The 26,266-nt window shown below is 40.9% G+C and overlaps 1 protein-coding gene and 1 long non-coding RNA gene across 3 annotated transcripts in view; one reads left to right on the top strand and one right to left on the bottom strand.

Annotated features, from left to right (window-relative positions):
- Positions 1–26,266, bottom strand: part of LOC309667197 — a 403,215-nt gene that overhangs the window by 40,025 nt on the left and 336,924 nt on the right. The window lies entirely within an intron of this gene.
- The window catches only part of FIG4 (FIG4 phosphoinositide 5-phosphatase), a 136,656-nt gene that overhangs the window by 59,193 nt on the left and 51,197 nt on the right, over positions 1–26,266 (top strand). For both annotated transcript variants that reach the window (XR_014267497.1, XM_082475147.1), the window contains exons 11-16: positions 4,028–4,161; positions 5,431–5,547; positions 7,329–7,374; positions 8,726–8,874; positions 9,869–10,035; positions 21,165–21,303. Coding sequence is in view for 1 of the 2 variants with exons in the window: in XM_082475147.1 (XP_082331273.1) it covers positions 4,028–4,161; positions 5,431–5,547; positions 7,329–7,374; positions 8,726–8,874; positions 9,869–10,035; positions 21,165–21,303 (752 nt within the window). In the remaining variant the exon portion in view is untranslated. The remainder of the gene's footprint in view (positions 1–4,027; positions 4,162–5,430; positions 5,548–7,328; positions 7,375–8,725; positions 8,875–9,868; positions 10,036–21,164; positions 21,304–26,266) is intronic.

The following is a 26,266-nucleotide window of genomic DNA, read 5'->3' as shown; positions in this document are numbered from 1 at the left end:
GCGCAATCATAGAAGCAGTCGCTGCCTTCCCAGGGCTACCAGTCTAACAGAGGAGATGGTGAAGTGAATGCAGAGGTACCAACACAGGGTTACGATGCTATGAGAGCTTATAAGGGGAAAGAAGTCTTCCCTGAGGAAGCGATGAGTCAGCTCAGCCTGAGGGAAGAGGCATTAACAAGGCCAAGAAGGAAGAGAACAGCAGGTACAAAGGCCCTGAGACAGGAAGGGATATGGTAGATTTAAGGAAGAAAAGGCTTGTCTGGCTGGGTCCCAGAGGATGAGGGAGTTTTGCCAGACATGCAGAGCCTTGTAGGGTGTGTTAATGAGTCTGGTCTTTATCCTGACTTTCCAAAACCATTGAAGGTTTTGTGTGGTTGAGAGAATGGTGATCAGATTTCTGTTTTGAAAAGATCATCCTGACCTCAACCTAGAGAATGAATGGATTGGTACAAGGCTAAAGTCTATGTTGGAAGACCACATAGGTGGCTGTTAGAATTATCCAGAAAAGGGTAACTGGCCTAAACTCGGGTGGTGTGGTAGAGGTGGAGAGAAGTGGACACAGGCAGTAGACTCGGTGATGAGCTGGGTCTGAGATGAGGGAGAGGGAGATGTCAGGCTTGATTCCTAGGTTTCTGGCGAGTATCAGCTGGATGGATGGTGATACCATTCACTGAGCCGGGGATCATGGACTCAGCCTGTGAGGGAAGATGGTGAGTACGGTTTGGATGTGCTGAGGTTTGAGATGGGTTGAGTCCTGTCAGAGGAGCTGGCAAGTGGGTGGCCAGTGTGTGAGATAGAAGCTCAAGAGAGAGGTCTGAGCTGAGATGTGATTTTGTGGCTCATGTGTGTCCCAGCGATATTTGAAGACATGGGCATGGAGGTGATACCCATATAGAGGGTACAGAGTGAGAAGAGGGAAGAGCCTCCAGTCTTGTCTTGAGGACCCCCCAGCTCTTAATGTCCAGTTAGAGCAGGCGGAGTCTGTAAAGGAGCCTGGGAAAGAACAGACAGAAAAGTAGGAGGAAAACCAGGTGAGCGCTGCATTATGACAACTAAGAGAAAGTGTGTTTCGTGATGAAGGAAGTAAGCAATCAACAGTGGCAAAGGCTGCTGACAGGTCAAGTAAGATGAAAACAGAAAATATGCTCCTTGGTGTTACCAACAGTGAGAGCACTGACTGAAGTGGACTGAGCTGTAGGAGGACTTCCCTAGTCCTGGGGAAATGAAATACCTAATGAGAAATGAAGAAGAGTTGGTGTTTTCATCAGTATGTTGTTGTTGTTTTTTTAAGAGAGCATAATGATGTGTTTAAAAGCCTGTGGGAAGGATCCATTTGGGATGCTTGAGAGGTATAAAACACAGGAGAGAGAAAGGACGATCAGGGGCATCATGTGCTTCAGAAAGGAGGAAATCTGAAACATGGAGGGAGGAATTATTTTAATGGGAGGACAGAGAATAGTAAGGGTGTGTGTGTGTGTGTGTGTGTGTGTGTGTTGTGTATGCACACATGCTCCTTCCTGATGACTGTAACTTCTCCTTAAGGTAAGAGGGAAGGTCACCTGCTCAGAGCAGAGGTTTGAGGGTGGTGGAAGTTTCACAGCCTTCATGTATGTGCGAGGGTGGATTGACCAGAGACCTCCAGGCAATGCTAAGGGCTAATTTCAGGTTGGTGATCAGGATTTCTTTCCTTTTTTTTTTTTAATTAATTAATTTATTTTTGGCTGCATTGGGTCTTCGTTTCTGTGCGAGGGCTTTCTCTAGTTGTGGCAAGCGGGGGCCACTCTTCATCGTGGTGCGCGGGCCTCTCACTGTCGCGGCCTCTCTTGTTGCAGAGCACAGGCTCCAGACACGCAGGCTCAGTAGTTGTGGCTCACGGGCCTAGTTGCTCAGCGGCATGTGGGATCTTCCCAGACCAGGGCTCAAACCCATGTCCCCTGCACTAGCAGGCAGATTCTCAACCACTGCACCACCAGGGAAGCCCACGGATGTTCACTTTTTATTCTGCCTCCGTATGACGTGTCTAAAGTGGAATACTTTTCTTGATTTCTTTTCTCTTTGCCCTGTGTTGTGCACTATCTCCTGCCCTCCCTCCACTCCACCATGTGGAGGTTTGAGACACTGCTTGTCAGACATTTTGCAGCAATCCTTATACTGTCAGTGCTGCTACTGGGGATCAATAGGAAGCCAGCCAGGGATCTGATGTCATTGTACATCAGAGGACTTTAATCTGGGGGCCATGGACGGCCATTGGGGGATGTCTCTGAACCCTTTGAAACAATCACTTGCATATGTGAAGTTTTCATCTGGTTGTTAAAGGGGTCTGTGACCAAAGAAGGTCGATGAAACAATCCACTTGCTAATCCACTGTGGGCAGAAAATGCATAAAGCAGATTCTTTACATAGAGATGATTGAAAGTTGATGAAATAACCTTATCTCTCCATCTCATTAAATGTCAGGTTTGATAGAAGAAATTCAAAAACTTTTTGTTTCTCTAGTTGGCTTAAAGTACTTTTGAGAAAATTATAGGTATACAATTTAATTTCCGCAGATGTAAAAATAAGCTAAATATTTGTTCATCCCAAACTGATTTAATGCTGTTCTTAATCAATTCTTATCTAATTCCTCCATATATACAGCTGTGCAAAATAGATACCCTTTTTCTGTTTCCTCAGTGATTATCTAATTAAGTTCATGACAGTTGAAAAGTAATCACCATGGTTGAAAACAGTGTAGACCTATTTTGATGCCAGCAATAGTACCTCAGTGCTGTATCCATATTGCTGAATTAATTGTTTTTTGTTTGTTTCTATGTGAAGTCCTGATCAGGATAACAATAAAGTTAATTTTTATTAATCCTTACTGTGTGTCATATGCTCTGATAAGAAACTATCATGTTTCATCTCATTTAAACCTCACATTAATCCTTTAAGGGAGATACTACTGTTACCCATTTTACAGATGAAGAAATGGAGGCCCAGGAAAGTTGAGAACCTTGCTCAAGGCCATGTGGCTGGTAAGAGGCAGAGCCAGCACTCCAACCACAAAGCTGGATGCTATGCACCAGCTCCTCTTGAGTGGGAGGCAGTATGATGTCTAAGGAGCTACAGCAGGCAAGGAGGTGGACAGTCAGGTTTAGTCCCATGAACGCCTCTCAGCTTCAGTTCATCCAGCCACAGTGTAAAAGGGGAAGACATGGCTGCCTTGGCTTCCTCACGGGGATTTTATGAAAGTCAAGTTTAAAAGCCTATGAACGGGACTTCCCTGGTGGCCCAGTGGTTAAGAATCCGCCTGCCAATGCAGGAGACACAGGTTCAAGCCCTGGTCCGGGAAGATCCCACATGCTGCGGAGCAACTAAGCCCGCGTCACAATTACTGAGCCTGCGCTCTAGAGCCCGTGAACCACAACTACTGAGCCCGTGTGCTGCAACTACTGAAGCTCACACGCCTAGAGCCCGTGCTCCACAACAAGAGAAGCCACCGCAATGAGAAGCCCGCGCACCGCAACGAAGAGTAGCCCCCGCTCACCGCAACTAGAGAAAGCCCGCGCACAGCAACGAAGACCCAACGCAGCCAAAAAAAAAAAAAGCCTATGAAGCCTGCGAAAGCGTCCTCCGCTCTGCCAGTTTGGGGATTAGCCATCTAGGCCCAGTTGATTTCTCTCTGGTCCTTAGCTGGCTGGGGTTGGAGGTTCCTTTCTTCTGCTCCTTGGGAAGTTCTCCTTTGCCAAAGTGGAGTGTGGAGTGTGTAGGACAGGCCTGTGTAGGGTGAGCTGGGCTTCTTGGGACTGTAGGAGGTTATGAGGAAGAAATCTGATCTCCTTGAGTCTTTAATGCTCATTATCTGTTGACTGTAATTCAGTGATGCATTTATTTCTTTGCATTTATATTATTTTAATTTGAGTAGGTAGGTTTCATTTTTGTATATTTAGCACTTAAGCTTTTTGTCTTAGTGGCAAAGTTATGTTAAAAGTCTGTTCCTCTGATTTAAGGTAGTTAGAACACTGAAAATGTTTAATTTTTGGTAAAGGAACGAGAGAAAAGAAAGCATGAGAGAATTTTGAGTGAAGAACTCGTAGCTGCTGTGACCTACCTCAACCAGTTTTTGCCTCCCGAGCACAGGATTATTTATATTCCTTGGGATATGGCCAAGTACACCAAAAGGTGAGCAGATGCTCATACGTCTGGTTATATTTTCCTCTTCTTGTGATGTAAAATAGCAGGAAGCTGATCTCTCTGCTAAAGTGAATGTTACTTTTTTCATTTCCTTTGTGAACCGGCTTGAGGGGCTGTTTAACTGCTGGTGTATAATTTGAGGGCTTAAATTAGTTGACCAAATTCTTTTTGCCCACCATTTTTACCATTTAGAAATTCTCTTTGAAGTATCTAGTGACCTCAGAACATCTTTACTCTGCTACTTTTCCTTAAAGGCATTAGTTTCACTTTTTTCTATTTCATTCTTTCTCCCTGTTTAATCACTTTCTCAGACACCACTTTCAGATTATCTCATGCATGGATGAACCAGCACTAACTCTTGACTGTTTATAGTAAATCCAAACCCCTTAGTGTAATGTTAAAGCCCCATCACCTGGTTGGTTCCAGAATGTATAACTTCTTCTTTATTCCCAGGGCTGTTCTGTTCCTGAAAAGCTAACCTTCATGTTCTGTCCCCAGTGCAGCAGCCAAAGTCCAATTCTGGAACCTTTGTTCCTATTGTTGTTTCCCCCTGCCCTCCACTGGCTGCTTTCCCACCTCTGTCTCAAGATCTGATTCAAAACTCATCTCATCCAAGGAACTTGCATTCATTTACTAGGGGTCATACAAACATTAGGCTCATATTGAGGTCCCTGTTATTTTTAAATGTCACTGTATTGTTTTGCACTTGACTCATTGTACTTTTTTCTGAATCATTTTATGTAGTTAGATATATGCACGTGTGCTCACACATAAACATACACACACACACACACACACACACACACACATACTTTCCCAGAGTATAAGCCTGGTTGCAGGTTGGTGCCATTAGTAGTAATTTATTTTCCAGTGTTTTCTTCCCTTGCCACTGCACTGTGCATTGTGCTCTCTTCACATTTCATGAATCCATATTTAACTGACTGCACTCTTGGGGAGTGAAAGGCTTTGGGAAAAGCTCTTGCAGGGGAATGTCATGTGCCGAGTTTAAGGCTTGCCAATAGTTGCTATTGAGTTACAGGCCCTTCATGTCTCCTTGCGCCAAATCTTGCTAGTTATTGAGTACATATTGCATTCTAGAAATTAATTCTTACAATGTTCCTATTGAGTACAAACCAGAGATTTAAAAAATTAAATCCCTGAGTATCATTACTGTAGATTTTGCTTTAGATGTGAGAATAAATATGTATTAAGACGTGGGCTCTTCTCACTTCTCTCATTCTTCCTCCTTGCCCGCAGCAAGCTGTGTAATGTTCTGGATCGCCTGAACGTGATTGCAGAAAGTGTGGTGAAGAAAACAGGTTTCTTTGTAAACCGCCCTGATTCATACTGTAGCATTTTGCGGCCAGATGAAAAGTATGTATGGTGTTTTAAAACCTAAAAGAAATCAAGAATTTTGCTCTTACAGATAAAAAATATTCTAAATATGAGCAGTTTGACTCCTTGGAAGATGGATGACTTTATTCCTTTGGGGAGACAAGACACGCAGCCCTTGTGACTGTGGAACGAACATTCATGATGGCATGCAGTTTCCTCTGTGGGTATATACCCTGAGATGGAAGCCATGGAATCTCTTGCTTCTTAGAATAAACATTACATAAAATATTTCTGTAAAGTAAAATTTTCTGTAATGAATTCTATTCTTCAGTATTAAATAGGAGCAGGAAAATTTTTCTAATAAACCAGTGTATACATTAGTATTTAAACTAACGTTTTAATGAAAATGTATCATTGTATTATAGTTAGTTGCTCACAAGTCTTTCCTCATTACTACTTTGTGAGCTCCTTCAGATCAAGCAAATGTGCTTTATTTATCTTTTAAGGCACCAATATTATATATTTCCAGTATTTTATTTTCAGTTAGTAAAGTTAACTATAATGGTAAACACACACACACACACACACACACACACACAAAGCAAAAACAAAAAACAACCAACTACTAATGTGTACGTCTTTGCAAGTCATCCTTTTGTTATAGTTTGAATTTCGGGGCACCTGTGACCAGGGTCCCCAAGACCACTCCCAGGCTCAGTGATTCACTAGGAGAACTCAAAGGACCCAGCATATTGTTGTTCTCTTGGCTATGATTTATTACTACCAAACAAAACAAAGCAAAATTAGCCAAGGGAAAAGGCACATGGGGTGAAGTCCAGAGGAAATCAGGGGCATGCTTCCAGAGTCCTCTCCTGGTAGAGGCGCACAGAGAGCGCTAATTCCCCCAGCGACTTGTGACGGTGTGTGTGTGAAATGTTGCCAACCAGGTGAGATGATGAAAGACTTGGTGCCAGGGTTTTTATTGGAGGTGGTCCTATAGGCAGCCTCTGCCTGGCAGCTCCCAAAATTTCAGACTCGCAGAAGGAAAGGATGTTCAGCAAACCATGTTGTTTCTACAGACGGCTTAGGCACATTGAGCCACTCTTGTCTGTTCTGGGAATGGTGGAAACTGAAGTTCCAGACTCCAGCCGAGGGCCAGCCTTGTAAGCAGGCCTTTCTGAGGATAGCAGTCAGGCCTGCTGTGTTAATTCTTTTCTGCACTGCACCTTGTTTTAAATAATTAAAATATTTTAAATAATTAAAATAGTAATATCATTATATAGTACTTATGTAATAAGAACATTTCCCCAGGCATTCATTAGCACGTGGAGAAAGTATGTAGGAAAGAAAATAATAAGGAAGACTGTAAAAACAACCGAAGGACTGTAACAAAGCTCCATGAAGAAAAGCTGGAGGAGGTGGGGCCTCCTAACGTTGAGGGGAGAAGGATCAGGCTTGGAAGATTTTTTTATAAAGTTGCCCTGCAATTATTAGTCATGTCTGTAGAGACCAAACAGGAAATGGGCTTAGATTAAAGCATGAGAGATTTTGGTTGAACATGGGTGACAAAATGCTAAGAGTGTAGGGCTGGAGCAGGTTAAGATGCTCCTTTCCTGGTCTCCCTTTAGAGCATGGATAGCATTACCAGCTCTGTGACTTGCATATTCACTTTCCTGAGAGAATGAAAGTAAACTGAATCAGCTGATTATTCAGGGGCATTCAGCCCTATTACTTTGATTCTTAATAAAGAGCTAGTACCAAATATGAATATAGATTATGTTATTAAAATGTTTAATTAAAGCATGTATTTTTAAACACAGGTGGAATGAACTAGGAGGATGTGTGATTTCCACTGGTCGCCTGCAGGTATAGATGACATTGTATTAATAATGAATAGAATCTGTATCCGCAGTGTATGATGTTTTCTGAAAGCAACCATGGAGAGAGATACTTCTTATTGAATGCAAAATTATTAATCATTTGAGAATGAGGGTTTTTTTTTAATATGTTTATTTATTTATTTTTGGCTGCGTTGGGTCTTCGTTGCTGCGTGCTGGTTCTTTCTAGTGGCGGTGAGCAGGGGCTATGCTTCGTTGTGGTGCACGGGCTTCTCATTGCGGTGGCTTCGCTTGTTGTGGAGCATGGGCTCTAGGCGTGTGGGCTTCAGTAGTTGTGGCTTGCAGACTCTAAGAGCGCAGGCTCAGTAATTGTGGCGCACGGGCTTAGTTGCTCTGTGGCATGTGGGATCTTCCTGGACCAGGGCTCGAAGCCGTGTCCCCTGCACTGGCAGGCAGATTCTTAACCACTGCGCCACCAGGGGAGTCCTGAGAATGAGTTTTAAAAGCCTTACTGCTAGTGTTTAACTCTTGCAAAGGATTTGTAGCTGAAATAATAATCGCCCACAGATTTTTTCTATATAGTATAAATTTTGTTATTGGAAATAGAAACATAAACAGAAATGTGAGAAGAATAAATTAGAAAGACTTTGGAAAATGAGCCAAATACAACAGTATATATATTAATTAATGCTTTAAGAATGTGGGCTTCCCTGGTGGCACAGTGGTTGAGAATTTGCCTGCCAATGCAGGGGACACGGGTTCGAGCCCTGGTCTGGGAAGATCCCACATGCCACGGAGCAACTGGGCCCGTGAGCCACAACTACTGAGCCTGCACGTCTGGAGCCTGTGCTCCGCAACAAGAGAGGCCGCGATAGTGAGAGGCCTGCGCACTGCGATGAAGAGTGGCCCCCGCACCGCAATGAAGAGTGGCCCCCACTCGCCGCAACTAGAGAAAGCCCTCACACAGAAACGAAGACCCCACACAGCTAAAAATAATAAATAAATAAATTAAAAAAAAAAAAAAGAATGAAATGGCCTCACCCACTGAATATTTTAGTTTGTACAGTAAAGGAGATAGATCAGGGAAAAAAGCACATATTTTACTAATTGATACATGTGGAAAATGTTAGCTATTTTTATCTTGTTAAACTCAAGAAAATAATTCAAATATAGACTAGAGGGTGCAACGATGCTGTTGCAGCAGTATTAAGTGAACAGCAAATATAACCTTTTATAATGAAAAAAAATGTTCTTCATTATTTGTTCAGGAATAATACCCTGCGTACAGCTATCTTCTACTGCTTAAAGAAATCTAAAGTAGGATGGAGGTAGTTTTGGTGACTGAATAATGAATGACAGTTCAAGGTGTTTCTCTTTAGACTGGTGTTCTTCGAACCAACTGTGTGGACTGTTTGGATCGCACCAACACAGCACAGTTTATGGTGGGGAAATGTGCGCTGGCTTATCAGCTGTATTCCTTGGGCTTAATTGACAAACCGAATCTACAATTTGATACAGATGCAGTTAGGTAAGCCTTATTTTCTGCCTTTCGAATGCTGTTAATGACAGAAAGCAAACCTGATTAATAAGGACTTTTATGAACTTGTTTCTCCTTTCAGCTTCTCAAAAACTATGTTGTTAAAAGACATTACTCAAATTAATTTGGTAATATATATTTCTGTTAAAGCCTTGTGTATTGCTACCATGGTTTTTATTTTCCTATTTGTGTTAATTATCAATAAACATTTTGTACTTTAGATAAATCCAAACTAGTGGGTTTCTTAAAAAACAAAGCCAGACTGCATTAGGAAAAAAAAAGTAGTAAACCTTCATATATTTTGAATTAAACATATAAGACAGATAAAAGATTGATTCTAAAGTAAGGAATACTGTTTCTTCACTGTCCGTTGGGTCCATGACATTGCGTGAAGTACCATTTCTTGAAAATGCAGTGATCGCTGTTATAGGTCCTCTGAGATAATCATAAAGGCTCTGTCAAAAAAAAGTGATGAGCTTACAAATGGCCAGGTCCTCAGATATCACTACATTAAAAAGTCTTTAACAGGCACTTGAAGAAACATAAGTTTCAAACGTGTATTTCTAGGAAAGAACATGGTTTGTTTGTGACAAGAGCATGTCCTTTTTCCCAAAGGCAGTTCAGAGAGAACAGAAATTTCTGTCGTGGGAGGTAAATTGATTTGGCAGGCTGCAGAAAGTTAGGATTCTTTTAATAGAGTTAAAACCACCTTGGTCTGGCTTTGGTGGGTTATGCTTTTGGTGCCCCTGCTTTTTTTTTTTTTTTTTTAATAGCATTTTCTTTGACTTTGGTGCTTATTAGACCATTACTATAAAATATAATATATTTTGCATGTGCATATATCTTCAAGATGTTGAGGAGTCTACTTGAAAAGAAAGGCTTAGAGGAATTCATAAAGTAAAATACTTGTTTTGAGTCCGCGGCTAAGTGAATACGTGTGTAATACTTTGGGTGAAATTCTTTAGTGTTTGTGTGTTTTGCTTAGGTTATTTGAGGAACTCTATGAAGATCATGGGGATACCCTGTCCCTTCAGTATGGTGGTTCCCAACTTGTTCATCGTGTAAAAACCTACAGAAAGATAGCACCGTGGACCCAGCACTCAAAAGACATCATGCAGACCCTGTCCAGATATTACAGCAATGCTTTTTCAGGTAATTCTGGAGTAATATGCATTTCTAAGACTTATCCTGATGTGCATTTTTCTCTTATACTTTTTTTTTTTAAGCTAACTGGATAAGTAAAGTCAAAATTAAATATTTTAAAAGTTTAACTAAAACAGTCTGTCACGTAGGAGGTACTCAGTAAATATTTGTTCAGTAAATGAATGAATAAACTTTGTATTTTAAATAGGGCACTTTGGCCACCCATAATTAGAGCTTTTACGTACTTGAGAATATTTGATTCCTTGGCTTCTGCCTCGTTCTGAATTTCTGCTTGCAAGACATAGATAAATTTGTTCAAGAGTGTTGAGTAATTATTTCAAATAGAGTTCATCATTTTAACAATTGTCTAAGAATGTAAATATCACTGATTCTTTTAAATGTCAGCTAGAAATGAGTTGTAACATTAACACTGAATTTTACTCTTTTCTTATTTTATGACTTGGGAATACTAAAAGAAACAGGTGGTTAAAATGGCACTTTTCCTGCCTCCATTCTGATGGGATTTCCAAAACAATAGATATCACAGACCAAAGTGATCGTGAGACAGATCCCACGCACAGAATTTATAAAGGAAGTGCTCAGGCTGATTCCATGAGTCTTGGACTCTTGAACCAGATCAAAGATAAAAACGTTTACAGAATATGGAGAAGAGATTGGTAAAGAGAGTCTTTGGAGTGCACTGTTGCCATGCAGTGACTGTCACCCACCCCTACTCCTTCACCTCCAGCCTAGAGAGAACTAGGACTTTGGACAAGCTTAATGTAGTGTTCTGTTGTTGGAGGGACCCCATGGAGCTGTTGGCTTTGGACTGCTGTGTAGCAAAGCTGAAGCAGAGGGACAGGCTGAGGAGAGGGCTGCCATGTTGGGAATGGCCTACCCTCCCAGAGTTGGTTAGGCCAAAGGATCCTTGAGTGTTTATAGGTGCCCAGAGGTAGGCCGCATGGGGGAGAGTGCTGGCATGGTGTTGGCGTAGGTCCTGGCCAGAGGGACCGTAGCAGCAGGAACCAGGAAGTGATCACTGGATTCCCAAGGAAGGAGTAGCAAGAAAATGCCTGATGTGAAAAGATACATGTGCTCACGCCAAGGGAACTGCAGGAGAGTCCCCAGTGTTGGGAACCTCAGAAGAGTGCGTGAAAATATCCATAAAAGAGTCAGCTTTCAACATTTCCTATGCCCAGAGAGAATGCAAAGGCTAAACTACTACTAACAGTTTGGTATACTACTGTTCAAGCGTATTAGTTTTCTGTGCTATCTAACAAATTACTAAAAAGTTAGCAGCTCAAAACAACATGTATTCATTATCTCATGATTTCTCTGGGTCAGAATTCCAAGCACAGTTTAGCTGGGTTCTCTGCACAGGGTCTCACAAAGCTATCGTCAAGATGTCAGTCAGGCTGTGGTCTCATCTGGAGGCCTGATTCAGGAAGAATCCACTTCCCTGCTCATGTGTTTGTTGGTGGAATTCAATTCCTTGCAGTTCCATGTGGACTTGTTCCTTGTAGGACTCATAGCGACTTGCGTCTTCATAGCTGGCATGGGGAAGACGGTCTCTAGAATAAGTCTGCTAGCAAGACAGAGTCTTATATAACATAATGTAATCATTGGAGTGACATGCCATCACTTTGCCATATCTCGTTGCTCAGAAGCGAATCATTGGTCCCACCCACACACAAGCAAAATCTGTATCAGTTTCCTAAGGCTGTTGTAACAAAATAATACAAACGAGATGACTTAAGACAATAGAAACTTATCTCACAGTTGGGGGTAGAAGTTCAATGTCATGTTGTCCAGCAGAGCCAAGTTCACTCTGAAACCCATAGGAGAATGCTTCTTCCTAGATGCTGATATTTTGCCAGCAGTCCTTGGTGTTCCTTGGCTTGCAACTGCAGCACTTCAATCTCTGCTTCCATTGTCACATGGCCTTCTTCCTTTGTGTGTCTAGGTCTGTGTCACATTTCCCTCTTCCTGTAGGGACACCAGTCATATTGGGTTAGGGTCTACCCTAATTCAGTATAACATCATCTTGACTTGATTATGTCTGCAAAGACCCTATTTTCAAATAAGATTACATTAATGGGTATTGGGGTTTAGGGCTTCAGTATATTTTTTTAGGGAGACACAATTCACTACACAGCACAGATTATGACACTAAGGCATGAACAGCAGGAAGTGGGGAGCATGGGGGTCCCTTTGGAGTCCACCACATCAAGTTAGACCATCCCTATTTACACACTATGGAGGGGTCGGAAACTGGTTGGCAGCCTGGCGGGTGTGGGAGGGACATGCAGGACAGACCTAGAGGTCCTGGGTGGTCTGGCCCCACCTACCTTGCCATCCTGCCTTTCACGCCATTCCCATCCCCCATCACTGCTCTCCAGACACACGGACCTTCTCACTGTTTCCCGAGTAAGTTAGGCTTCTTCTGCCACAGGCTCTTGCTCCACCCACTGGAACACATGACTGCAGTCTTTTGAGCTTTAGAGCTCACTCTCCTTTCACTTCCTCAAGGAAGGTACTCAGTTTCTGTTCTTGTAACATTCTCTACCTTTGTAGCACTTGGCACAATTGCACTTAAATTGTTAACTGTGCTATTAGTCGTGTTGTGTGTCCCCCCAGCCCCTACCGTGATACCCAAGAGCTCCGTGAGCATCTCGTTCACTATGGTGTCCCTAATGCCTTGCTCATGGCACAAGAACTGTTTATGGAATGAATTAATAAATGCATGAGTTAATTCATTCCCTGTGTCCTCCCCAACTTCCCCTTTTCCCTGAATTAAAAAATTGACAGGACTAAGTATGTCAACCTAATAACATGTAGCCTATCAGTAATGCTCTTAGGCTGCTCAGATCATGTCTTTCGAATTCACTGAGAATCATGCCCATTGAACAACTCCGGGTCAGCTCAATGTATAACATAAACCACAAAGCCACTATAGACCTTAAGAGTATTTAGATATTCCTCTGTATGCATGACTCTTGAGCTGGATTTAGGAACTTTACAATCAAAGAATATTAATCCAAACGAAAACTAAGAGTTAGGAAAGTCAGATTTAGAAATTCAAGCCAGTGGCATAACTTTAAATTCTAGATTTCTAAAGCAAAAATACTAAAGTATTCCCATCATCCTTTGTTATACCTACTGCTGTGGTTCTCAATGAAGATATTAATATTTATTGATGTATTCCAATTGGCTGTAACATGTATTGCAAATAATTGATTATTATAAAAATAACACATGGTTTCACTTGTTCTTATTAATTAGAATGGTTTTAAGATGATCTCTCTGAAGGCATCTCACTGGCTATGCTTCATTGTTTTACTAGTTTCCTAGGGCTTCTGTAACAAAGTACAGCCGCAAGCTGGGTGGCTTAAAACAACAGAAATTTATTGTTTCACAGTCCTGGAGGCTTGAAGTCAGAAATCAAGGTGTCAGAGGGCTGTGCTCCCTCTGAAGCCTCCAGGGGAAGATCCTTACTTCTTAGCTTCTGGTGGTTTGCTGCTGATCCTTGGCTTGCAGCACTTTAATTTCTGTCTCTGGTGTCACATGACATGCTCCCCCTCTTTTGTGTCTGTGGCGTTCTCCTCCCTGTGTGTGTGTGTCTCTTCTTATAAGGACACCAGTCGTACTGGATTACGGGCCCACCCCACTCCAGTGTGACTGTATCTTAACAGGATTATATCTGCAAAGACTTGATTTCCAGATAGAGTCATATTCACAGGTACTGGGGCTTAAGACCTCAACATATCTTTTGGGGGGGGACACAGTTCAACTTGTAACAGTTGTGCAAGTTATGTGCCAACAAATACATGTACCCCTCGGTGTGTGTTATCATGAAAAAGGTTTAAAACTGCCCTGATGGAAAGGGTCGTCCCCTCTTCTGCCCTCTCCTGTCATGGTTGTCCCTGAATTGGGAGTCATTATTGACACTTAAGGATCAAGTAATGTGGTTTTTTTTTTTAAATAAATTTATTTGTTTTATTTATTTATTTTTGGCTGCGTTGGGTCTTCGTTGCTGCGCGCGGGCTTTCTCTAGTTGCGGCGAGCGGGGGCTACTCTTCGTTGCAGTGCGTGGGCTTCTCATTGTGGTGGCTTCTCTTGTTGCGGAGCACGGGCTCTAGGCATGTGGGCTTCAGTAGTTGTGGCTCGCGGGCTCTAGAGCACAGGCTCAGTAGTTGTGGCGCACAGGCTTAGTTGCTTCGCGGCACGTGGGATCTTCCCAGACCAGGGCTCAAGCCATGTCCACTGCATTGGCAGGCGGATTCCTAACCACTGTGCCACCAGGGTAGCCCAAGTAATGTGTTTTTCAATAAGATTAGAGCACAGAGAATGAATGTGTAGCTGTGCATGTTTAAAAAAGAAAGGAGAACCATTAAAAGACAGAAGATGGTCATGAATAAGTAACATGCACGTGATGGAAAAGTAAAGCAAAATTATGCACAACTGAAAGAGGAACTATTATGAAAGGAATTATTTTATGAATAATGTGGCTAAAATAGACTTCTTTATTTTAAGAAGCATGGTGTCATTGGGGTGTACAACTTACTTTTAAGTTACAATGGATGTTATATAATGGTGATATAGTAATAGAACCATTTTCTTTAAAGCACTCAAGATAACTTTGTAAAAGTTAATCTCCTCATGTTATGCCTCTGGGGTAGGCAGGAAGGTACTTGAAATTAGGTTGTTAGGAATTTTATCCTTGGTTCATATAGACAGATTGATGCTATGTGTGTCACCCACCTGACTCCCTTTCACGCTCATTTTAATAAAACCTGTTCTTGAGGCTTCACATATTACCATCTTCTGGGGTTTGTCTCTAAGAAATGTCCTTTGGTTTCTAATATAACTGGCTACGTAAGCAGTTATAGGACGCCAACAAGGAAAGAATAGGTACCTAGGTACTCCCTTTGGATATTAGGAAGAACTTTGTAATTATAATTCACTGAAGGACCCTGTCAAGCTCTTTCTAATTTTTTTTTTTTTTTTAAATTTGGAAGACATGAGTGTTTAGCAATCTTTGCAAATTAAATACTGCATGTGTGAGAGAGATACAGATGTACGTCTCTTCATGTAATATTGTTGCCATGCTCCTGAGAATTTGAACATGAAAGGAAATTTTTTTTTTTAAAGATTTATTGATTGATTGATTGATTGATTGTTATGTTGGGTCTTCGTTTCTGTGCTAGGGCTTTCTCTAGTTGCGGCAAGTGGGGGCCACTCTTCATCGCGGTGCGCAGGCCTCTCACTATCGTGGCCTCTCTTGTTGCGGAGCACAGGCTCCAGACGCGCAGGCTCAGTAGTTGTGGCTCACGGGCCCAGTTGCTCCGCGGCATGTGGGATCTTCCCAGACCAGGGCTCGAACCCGTGTCCCCTGCATTGGCAGGCAGATTCTCAACCACTGCGCCACCAGGGAAGCCCTAATTTTTTTTTTTTTTACATTTATATTTGGGTAAGCCTGACTTTTTATTTCCTGAAGCTTGTTGAACTGAAATCCTATTATAAGAAAAAAATAAAAAGATAAGATACCTGCAACGGTTAATAATAGACCAGCTGTATATATATACACACACATATATATACATACATACATGCACACATGTGTAATTTAAATGTGTGAATGTGTGTGTATTCATGCATGGAGGGGAGTCATATTCTCCTCAAATAGAGATGTAAAAAAAAAAAAAAAAAGCTCATGGGGTAAAGACTTCAAAGCTCACCATGCATGGAATGCAGTGATTACAGAAAACAGTGTCGAGATGGCATCACCAGCATTATGGTAGTGCCGTGAGGTAGTAGAGCAGTGTCTTTCCCTTTCTGCCCACCCCTGAAAGAGGGACATGCAGAGGAGCATCTGAGCACATTTTTGTTTATCAAGAATACTGAGCTAGCCTTCTAAGGTCATCCTTCTCACAGCAGGTTTAGAGTGAGTAAGCTATAGTTGGCCATAGCAGAAAGAAGACAGTTGGAAAATGTTATGTTTTAATAACATTTGAAATCACATTAATAAAACTCTGGCTAAAACCCAACTGTCCACCTGTTCTGCGAACCAAAGCAGTTAAACGTGGCAAGAGAAAAAGTTGGAATTATGACCCTCAGTTAAAACTGACTGCAGTTCTCTGAAGGATACTCAAAACAGCCTGAGAGTCCTGCTAAATTTCCCTGGTATGTTCATTCTTTCACTCTCCAATGTGACCATTCATACCTTGTCCTCTCTCCCTAAACCACTCTCAGCTGGTATCTTTGCTTCATTCTTCATTGAGAAAATAAGTCATTGGGGGGGAACTCCTCCTTCTTAGCACCAAATGCAGAGCCTGTCGTTATCTGCACCCACTGTTTCTACCTCATATCGTACAGCTCACTGCCATATATGTCAATTGCTCCCCTCTGCTGCCTCATTTCCATTAGCATAAAAGCACACCTTATGTTCTTCGTCTAACCTTTCCTCCTGTCCTTAATTCCACACCCACCACTAGCTAAAGTCCTATTTCTCTGCTCTCCTAAAGCAAAACCTCTTGAAAGAGTTATCTGCACACCTGTTTCCTCTCGCATATCCTGTTCTCTCCACCTGCCTCACTGGGCCTCTGCCCTGTCATGCCAGCGAACCTGTGCTTGTCAAAATCACCAACAATCCCCCATTGCCAAATCCAGTGATTCCTTTCCTGTCTTCATCTTACTCAGGTTTTCAGCAGCTTGTATCACAGTTGAGCACTCCCTCTTTCTTGAAACTCACCTCTGTGCTGTCTCACTCAGTCTCCCTGGTGACTTCTCCTGCCCTATTTCTAAACCTTCCTCTTCTCCTTCTATACTTTCACCTTTGGGGCATCTTACTCAGCTTTTAAGTACCATGCATTTGACACTCAAATTTATATCTCTTCCCTTGACTCCTCCACCGAACTCCAGACTTATTTATCTACATGCCTACCTACCAGGCATTTCCTCCAGAATATTGTGGTAGCTTTCTATAGGGGCTGTAACAAATTATCACAGACCTAGTGGCTTAAAACAACATCTGTTTGTTATCTCACAGTGCTTGTGGGTCAGAAGTCTGGGCTCAGCATTACTCAGCTGTGTTCTCTGCTTAGGGTCTCACCCGGCTGAAGTCAAAATGAAAGCAATGAAGTCAGATGAAATCAAAATCAAGTCAGATGAAATCAAAATGAAGTCAGAATGTGGATACTGATGCGGAGGCCTCCAGGCTCCTTCAGGTTATTGGCAGAATCCCAGGCGGTTCTAGGGCAGATGTCCCTGTGGCTGGGGCTCACTCTTGGTTTCGAAAGGCTCCTTGGCTTGTGGCCCACTCCATCTTCAAAGCCAGCAACGGTGCATAAACCCTTGTGCTTCGAATCTCTCTGCCTTCCTCCTCTGCCTTTAAAGGATTCCTGTGATTACAGTGGGCCCACCCAGATAAGACAAGATAATTTCCCTATCTTGAAGTCAGTGATTAGTAATTTCAGTTACATCTGCAAAGTCCCTTTTGCCATGTAATGTAAAATATTCATGGGAAACTAGGGAGGAAAGGTCATGGGGCCAAGTTTCTTCCTACCACAGATATCTAAGAAGAATCTCAAACTGATCATTTCTGAGACAGGAGCTCTTGACTCTGCCCCAGACCTGTTTCTCTACTTGTTTTGTTTTTTGTTTTGTTTTCCACCTCAGCTCCCGCTGTTCAGTTCAGAATCCTAGGAATCATCCTTGATTTCTTTATTCTCCTTATCCTCCCCCATCTCATCTCTCAGCAGATCTTGTTGGCTCTAGCTCCAAAATATATCCCAGACCCTTCTGCTGTGTTTCATCCTTACTGCTGCCAGGCTGGTGCGGACAGCTGTTGGCTCTCATCTGAACACCTGCAGTGGCTCCTGATTCCTCCCTTTCTGCTCTTGCCCTTCACAGCAGCCAGAGTGATCTTTTCAAGACTTAGATCTTATCACTCCCCTCTCAGAAAACCCTTACAGGGCTTCTGATTGCACTTAAAAATCACACTCTTTACCGTGACCTACTAGGCTTTGTGTGCTCTGCCTCGGCTGTCCCTAGTCCTGCTCTTTCCTTTGCTCCCTGGCCTCCAGCCCCCCCGGCCTTCGTGCTGTTCCTGGAGCTGCCCAGCCTCTACCTACTTCCCTGACCACCCGACCTAAGTGTCCCTCTCCTTTCTCATCACTCTCTCGTCACTCTTTTTTTTTTTCATAGAACTTACATCCTCTGGAAGTACCTTGTACATTATTTACTTGTATATTATTTTTGTTTCCCACTGTGGGACATAAGCCCCACGAGAGCCAGAAATCAGTCTTGTATAGACTGTATCCCTAGTGTGGGACATAGTAGGCTCTTGGATAAATGAATGAATGGTGTATTTTTTTAATTATGAAGGTAATATATGTTAATTATAAGAAGTATAGAATAACTCACAAATCATGTAATCCTCACCTTTCAGAGATAGCAACTTGTTCATATTTAGCAGAACGTGACCCTTCTAGTTTTACTATACAGGTACTGTATATCTGTTTTTGCCCTTTTAGATAATGTGAGTAATCTTTATGACCCTAAATATTCTTTTACAATATGATCTTTGGTAGCCTTGTAGCAGTCTGTCCTTTAGAAGCACCATAGTGAGGTTATTTGTTTTTAGTGTGCATTTAGGTTCCTTTTAAACAAACATCTTTGAACATACACGTTTTTTGCATATTTTTTATCTTATGAAAGTTTCAGAAGCATATTTATTAGGTCAGAGTATAGATATTTTCAGGACCTTTTAAAAATATATATATTGCCAAATAGCGTTACCAAAAGGATATAGCAGTCAAGTCCCCCTCAGCAGAGTATAGGAGAGCCCATTTTGAAAAATATTTGCCAGCTTAAAAGGTAGAAGATGGTATATTGTTTTCAGTTTGCATTTGTTTAATAACTAGTAAAGTTGAGTTTATGTATGTTCATTGTCTATTTGTTTCTTTTAAAAATTGCATGTTTTTCTGTGAGGGTGTTGATCTTTGTTCTTCTTACATTTAATTGGTATTTATTTCAACGTACAGTGTGAGGTAGGGATCTAACGTCACTATCTACTCCCCCACAATGGTTAAACAGTACTGTTTATTGAATAGTGTCCCTTTCCATTACTGATTTCAGAGGCCACTTTATCACGAACTTAATTTAATATTAGGTCAACAAAAATTCTAGTTTCCAAGTTAAAATTCTTGGCTAATTAAAAAGAATTGTTATATTCAAGCCTGACCTATTTAAATACAGTGCATAATAAAACTGGTTAGTGTTTAACCTGTTTGGATGGAGTATGAAAGGTGCATATTCTTTTTTCCTTTAGAGCATGATTGATTACAAAAGTAGATAGTCGTTTTGCCCTCTTGTTATCTCCAACTGCAGAGAACCTACCTGTTTTAAGCTTTTGTCTGTGTCCAAACTACTGCTGTCTTCCAGAAGGTGATAGCCTTATTTGCAGTCAAAAGTAGCCAGGAAGATTCTCAGGCTCATTAGGGCTGGCCTTAGATTCCAAGCTTAGTAGGTGACCATAAATACTATGGATATATTTTAAGTTATAATAACAGCAGGACATTCAAGAAGTCTCCATTATGATCCTTTGAAGGAATATCCTTTATTTGGTTATGTTTTTCAATCTTACATTTTATCATACTTGCTAAAAATTAAAGGAAGCCACTAGTAAGCTTAATAAGGGATAAAAGAAACTCCTTGAAAACATGGCTGAAAAATGGAAAGCTTCTTTAGATAGTATTAAGATATTTTGGGGTACTGCATAGTATGAATTATTGTGCCATTAAGGCCATTCAAGAAGCATAAAGAATATAATTACTATAAAAGCAGTATGTTTACTTTCGTATTGTGTTAAGAGGGTGAAAATTGGGGCAGTAATGCCTGTATCATTTAGTACTTGGATGTTTTCTCTCAACAAATGGAAAAAAGGCTCCAAATATATTCATCATATAAACACATCCCTTTTATATATTACTTTTAGCCTAAAAGGTAAGTGCTGTTTTAATGGAATGCTTCCTGTCAAAATATATAACTGGAATACATGTTTGATGTACCGTATTTCATTTATGCTTCTGCCAAAATGACCAAATAGCCCAATGAGAACAATATTGCTAATTTCAGATTTTTCTGTGTTTCACTATGGCTGCTGGAAGGAAATTGATTTTATGATAATGTTATCCTGTTTCAAAAGCAGTCATTTCTGTTGTGCTGTCTTTTTGGTTCTGTGCTCATTTTCAGAAAGAGGTTATTTATATTGTGGAAGCCTGCCCCAGACTTGAATATACAAGGGATTGGAGATGAGGATGGAAAGAAGGAAATGAGGGGAAGGAATGAAGTTTGCTGGGGAAGGGACAGTGCAGAATGGGAAGGATGGCTCGTGAGGCTGCTTCAGTGCTTATCAGCATTTTTGCCAAAATATAATTGGGAAAAAGAAGAGGAGATACAGCATATATATATGTAGTCAATTTTATTAGTTCATAGTATGTTTTGAAAAGGTAATTTTGGAGTGGTTGAATGGTTAGAATGAGGCTGTTTTCCATGTGCTCACTCTGCCTTCATTATCAAACACAGCTGTAGGAGACAGAAAATGTAAACATTGTCTCTGCTAAAGAAATGGAGAATGTCTTTTCATGGATTAAAAGCAGAAACTTGGAAGCTGATTTGTTCAAGGTTGTGCAACAGAATATGGGTAGAAGTTGGGTCACTTTATTTGTCTCTGACATCTCTACTTGTCTTTGCAATAAAGTGAAGATGTCCTTTGTTTCAGGTAAACTAACATACAGTGAGAATGTTTTCTAAAAATACAATCACTAAGTTACTATGGCAGTTCTTAAAGATTTTTAAGAGTCTCTCAAAATTCAAGAAGCAGTTTATGTTCACCATCCTCTGTGTTATGAGAAGTACAGAGTAAAAAGGAAACATTTTGAAGCAAGATTTTAATTCTCAAAATCTTGGCTGTTTTAGATTTTGTGTATGTGTGTGACTTTTGAAGTATAAATGCTATTATTTTCAGAGGCATGTTCTATGAAATCACAGTTGTACCATTGTCCTCCTAAGAGAACATTCCCCTGAGTTGTTTATGTCAGTAATGGATTTCCTGAAATACATATTTTGCTTTTTAGATGCTGATAGACAAGATTCCATTAATCTCTTCCTGGGAGTTTTCCATCCCACTGAAGGGAAACCTCATCTCTGGGAACTCCCGACAGACTTTTATTTGCATCATAAAAATACCATGAGACTTTTACCAACAAGAAGAAGGTATTTTTTTTTCCTAGTCTACTATGTAAACTCAGATGCGATGTTCTTATGAATGTGAGATAGTTTTCTTTTTGAGAAATGGTCATATAGGCTAAAGAAGTCAGTCTTGGTACATGTTTGCCATGAGGAATTTAGTATTGTTGATGTCCTGATAGTAGGTTTGGGAAATCATCATTAACAAATACAGTTGTTTGGCATTTTCCATAAGATATAAAGTTTCAGAACTTAACCATTGAATGTAAGTTGAAGCTACACTCGAGCAAACCATTAACATCATTTTTGACTGCTTCGTACAAATGTGGAATGATAAAGAACTCAGCATTTCAGGAGTCAGTCTTTGGTTTTTAAGTGTGGTGTACTAAGCAGCCTCACTTTGGAATTCCAACGTTCTTTCCTCCAAGAAGCACAAGGAACTCCTGGTGACACTAGGGAGGACAGGAAACTAGAGCGGTGGCGCTAGTGGCAGATACCACTCCCACCCCCCCTACTGCTCAGTCTGAGCTTTCTAGAGTCATTCACCGGTATCGGTTATTTTGATGACAGTTAAATTGGTAGTAATAGTCCCCAAAGAAATGAACTGTTTCCCTGAGGTGTTTTGACAGGACGCCCTGTAGCCCAGGCCTCAGGGTTGGGTAGAATTGGAGTCTCTGCAGTGGTGTGACCTTGAACTAGTTATTTAACCTCTCTAAGCCTCTTTTTCCTCATGTACAAAAAGTAAATGACAGGACACATATCACAAAGTCATTATGAGAATTTAATTAGAGGACTCTTTAGCATTTTTAATTGAGTCATGTACTAATAATGGGCAACATTTTTCACATATGAGTTTGGAGCCTGGTGCCTTCTGTTCAAAGGCCTGTGATGTCAAGTTTGCTCCCAATGCTCTCCTCTCACAGGATCAGTGTGATACAGTCCTTGTTTTGTGCAGCGATGCCTCTCGAGCACTACAGGGGTCATTGCCAGTCTGGGCTAATTGTGTGGACAGACCACAAACAACTGGTGAATCAGCAAGTGCTGATGTTACAGCTGTTACCAAATTCTGTGTTACTTCAGGAATATTTAAAATATTAAGGAAACATCAGAGTTTATATGTTTCTCAGCTTTGTTCTTTTTTTTTTAATTTTTTATTTTTTTAATGAGAGCCTCTGGGAACTACAATTTTGTCTTTTTTTTTTTATTAATTTATTTATTTATTATTTATGGCTGTGTTGGGTCTTCGTTTCTGTGCGAGGGCTTTCTCTAGTTGCGGCAAGTGGGGGCCACTCTTCATCGCGGTGCGCGGGCCTCTCACTATCGCGGCCTCTCTCGTTGCGGAGCACAGGCTCCAGACGCGCAGGCTCAGTAGTTGTGGCTCACGGGCCTAGTTGCTCCACGGCATGTGGGATCTTCCCAGACCAGGGCTCGAACCTGTGTCCCCTGCATTGGCAGACAGATTCTCAACCACTGTGCCACCAGGGAAGCCCTCAGCTTTGTTCTTTTAAGTACATATATTATTAGAATAGCCAGCTTAATACTTGAGCTTAGTTTCCCTATAAATGAAGCAGTGCTGGTTTTTCCACTACATTTAAGATTAATAACTGATTGCTGTGAATTTTTGCTGATAAAAAATCTGGAGCTAATTATGTTTATTTGATGAGAGATAAGTGTAAATACCTATATTTAGCTTTGTTGATACAGCTGACTATGGGTAAATGTGGTTGACTTTCTAAAACTTTATATTAACTTAAAGTATTGAAGCTATTAAGATACAACTTGGGAACAAACAAAACTCGATTTTGCTGAAATTAGCTAGTAAATTACAAGCGTAAGTTAAAACCACTTGCTTACCTTGAGTTACATAACTGAGGCAGGCAGTGTTGGCGCTTATTTGTGGGAATAAAAGGAAGCTGATGTTACATTCCCATTGGAAAAAAAAAAAAGGAAACAAGTGCAGAGGGGATGTGGCTTGACTGAGATTATTCAGCTGGTTAGATGGTACAGCAAGAATCAGCTAGAAGTCTCCCACTGAAAATAAACTTTTATCAAAGTAGATACTGTGTCTCTCGCAGTTGACTTGGTCTCCTGATTTGTTTGTTTTTTTTTTTCTCCAGAATGTCAAAATTCCAAAAATTGGTTTTTGGCATCAACAATTGATACTCCTCATCCACAGTACTTATAAAGACTGTCAGATAAATTTCAGTGCTTTATTTTGAACTTTCTGGTGTCACCACCTATACCAGTTATTTTGATGACAGTTAAATCAGTATTATAATTCTCAGAAGGAATGAACAGTTTAGCCAGAGGCAGTAACCAGACAGGAGCATGGACGTCAGGGTAGAGCTGAGTTGGAATTTCTGCAAGTGTGTTACCTTACATCTAGAAAACTTGTTTTCTAAACATCTGGAAAACTTGTTTTCCCAACTGTAAAATGGAGATGACCATACACACCTCACAGGTCATTTTGAGGATTAAATGAGAAAATGGGTGGGAAGTACCTAGTACTGGGTCTGACACACAATCAACACAGTCCTGAAGCAGCCAGGCTCTGGAGAGACTGCCTGCAGTTAATACCTGTGTGACCAGAGGCAAGTCACATAACTGGTCCAGTTCTCAGTTTCCACATCAGTAAAATAGAGATAATGATAGTGTCTGATGTGTAGGTTTTTCTGAGAATCAGATGAGATCATATAAATCCTTACCACATAGTAAGTCCAACAGATGTTTGTATTGTTATTATTTTTTAAAGGGATTACATTCCCTAGTTGTAACATTTATTAAAAATCATATAGGATGGCCATAAAATCTAGAAACTTAGATAATATTATTTTATCACTTATTATAACATAATATCAATGAACACTTTATGTATTTGCTTGTGTTTCCAAACTTGGTGACCATCATGTATTTTATACTGTGTTTACCAATGATTTATTCTGAAATAACATTTTTATTGAATGATAAGGGAAGGGGGAATAAACCTAGCTCTGCCTAAAGTTTGTCCAAACCAATCCTCCTGAGGTAACTACTTTTGTGACTCAAAACCCCATGTTTATTGATCTGTTCAAAACCACTGATTGAAGCTTTGTTCTGAAATAGGTTAATGTGTCATATATCATCTCAGATGCCATTTATTGAATGAATGTTGATAATGTCACCAAGATATTTTTAGACATTAAGCATTAATTATCTCATTGACTCAGAGTTGGGAGGTTTCCTGGCTCTATTCTCTGTCTGATATGTGAGTTCCCTCTGTATTCCCAGACTATGCTTGTCTGGCCCTTGTTTGTCAACCGGGGCATGTCTGGTTGAGAGGTAGTTGTTTTCGGACAGTTCACTTACACGATTCTTCCTCATATCATGCCGATATCTGCTTCTCTATAACTTTACCTACTAGTCTTAGTTCAACCCCTGAGACCTTGAGAACACAATTTCCTCATCCACTTGATAGTCTTTTAAATAGATGAAGACAAATTCACACGTTCTCAAAATCTCTTCTTCTCCAGGTTAAATATAGCTCCACTTTCTTAGCTGTTTCCCCTATACTGTAGTTTTAAGTCTGTTTAGCATTCGGAAGCCTCTCTTCTGTATTCCAGCCTATGTCAGTGCTCTTTTTAAACTCTGGTATCCAGACCTGGGTCCAATAGTAGTCAGAGTTAGGTCTGATTTGTGCCAACTGTTGTGGGACCATTGGTACCATTATTCCCCTTGTCCTGGATAATCTATTTTTTAATCATTAAGTGTAAGGTTACATTAACTATTTTCAGTAATGCCATTGTAATGTTAATTCCTTGGGCTTCCTATCCATTGGGACTCCCAAGTCTTTTTAACATGTCCTACTGCCACGCCTTGTCTATGCCATCTTGTCATGCTTGTGCATGCTTTGCCTGCTTCCAAAAAAAGTATGTAAATATATATCCTTTTTATTAACTCTTTCCTCGAGTTTTGTAGCTTCTTCAGAATTAATCAGCTGGCCATCTTGATCCTACAAGTCCTTGATGACATAGGGTAAGTCCTTGAATAGAATAGGGTAGATGGCAGAGCCCTGTGGGATACCATCCCACAACTCCTTCCACCTTAACATTGTTTAGTGATGTTTGGTTGGAATCATTTAAACAGCTGTAACTTACTATGCTGTCAACACTTGACTATCCTGTCATCCTGCTCACATTTCTCTATATTGTTCACATGTATCAATTGCTTTGCTCAAGTCCATATATATTATTTCAGAGGGCTCCCAAGTTTACTAGGGGAAGTAAAGAGTATTTTAAAATCTTCCTAACCTTTCTATGTGAGCCAGTGGAATTGAACACTCTTAATACTGGGGACTGAAAAAGAGAAAAGAAGCTGACTTACTAGGTATTTATGCAAAGGAGGAAGTGGCACCAACCTGCACTCTCCTGTCCTCTGATACCTGGTCCCAAAGCAGATTTCTGTCCCAGTGCATGTGCTCTTCCCCTGAGTGAATGTGCCTGGTGGGTCGGGTGATGAAGGTCCCCCGGTCCTGGGCTCAGTCCTCTTAGATGCTCTCCTCTTCCATCCATCTCAGCCCAGCTTCCCCAGGGCAGGTGTTTCTTTGGGCTTCTTTGCTTGAGACCCACTCAGAAGAGTTGGACCTTTATTATTTGTTTGTTTATGGCCTCACCATGCAGCATGCAGGATCTTAGTTCCCTGACCAGGGATTGAACCTGTGCCCCCTGCAGTGGAAGCGTGGAGTCTTAACCACTGGGCCGCCAGGGAAGTCCCAGAGTTGGACTTTTAAAAAAGTATTGTTAAGTTGCTTTATCTTGCTTAGGGAGATAAAGTTTAGTAATATTAATAAAAAATTTATGGCCTGGTCTCAAAGCACTAATACTAAAAAAAAAAGCACTAATTAGGATGATCCTCTTAATTCTTTTTCTCCACATGGTACATTCTGAGTTAAAACACGTTCTTTATAATGTTTACTTCTTTTTCCTAAGTAAGCTCATTGTGTGCACCATTTTTT

This window comes from Balaenoptera physalus, assembly GCF_965194825.1.
Source record: "Balaenoptera physalus genome assembly, chromosome: 9".
Classification (NCBI taxonomy): Eukaryota; Metazoa; Chordata; class Mammalia; order Artiodactyla; family Balaenopteridae; genus Balaenoptera; species Balaenoptera physalus.
This window is presented reverse-complemented; position numbering and strand designations above follow the sequence as displayed.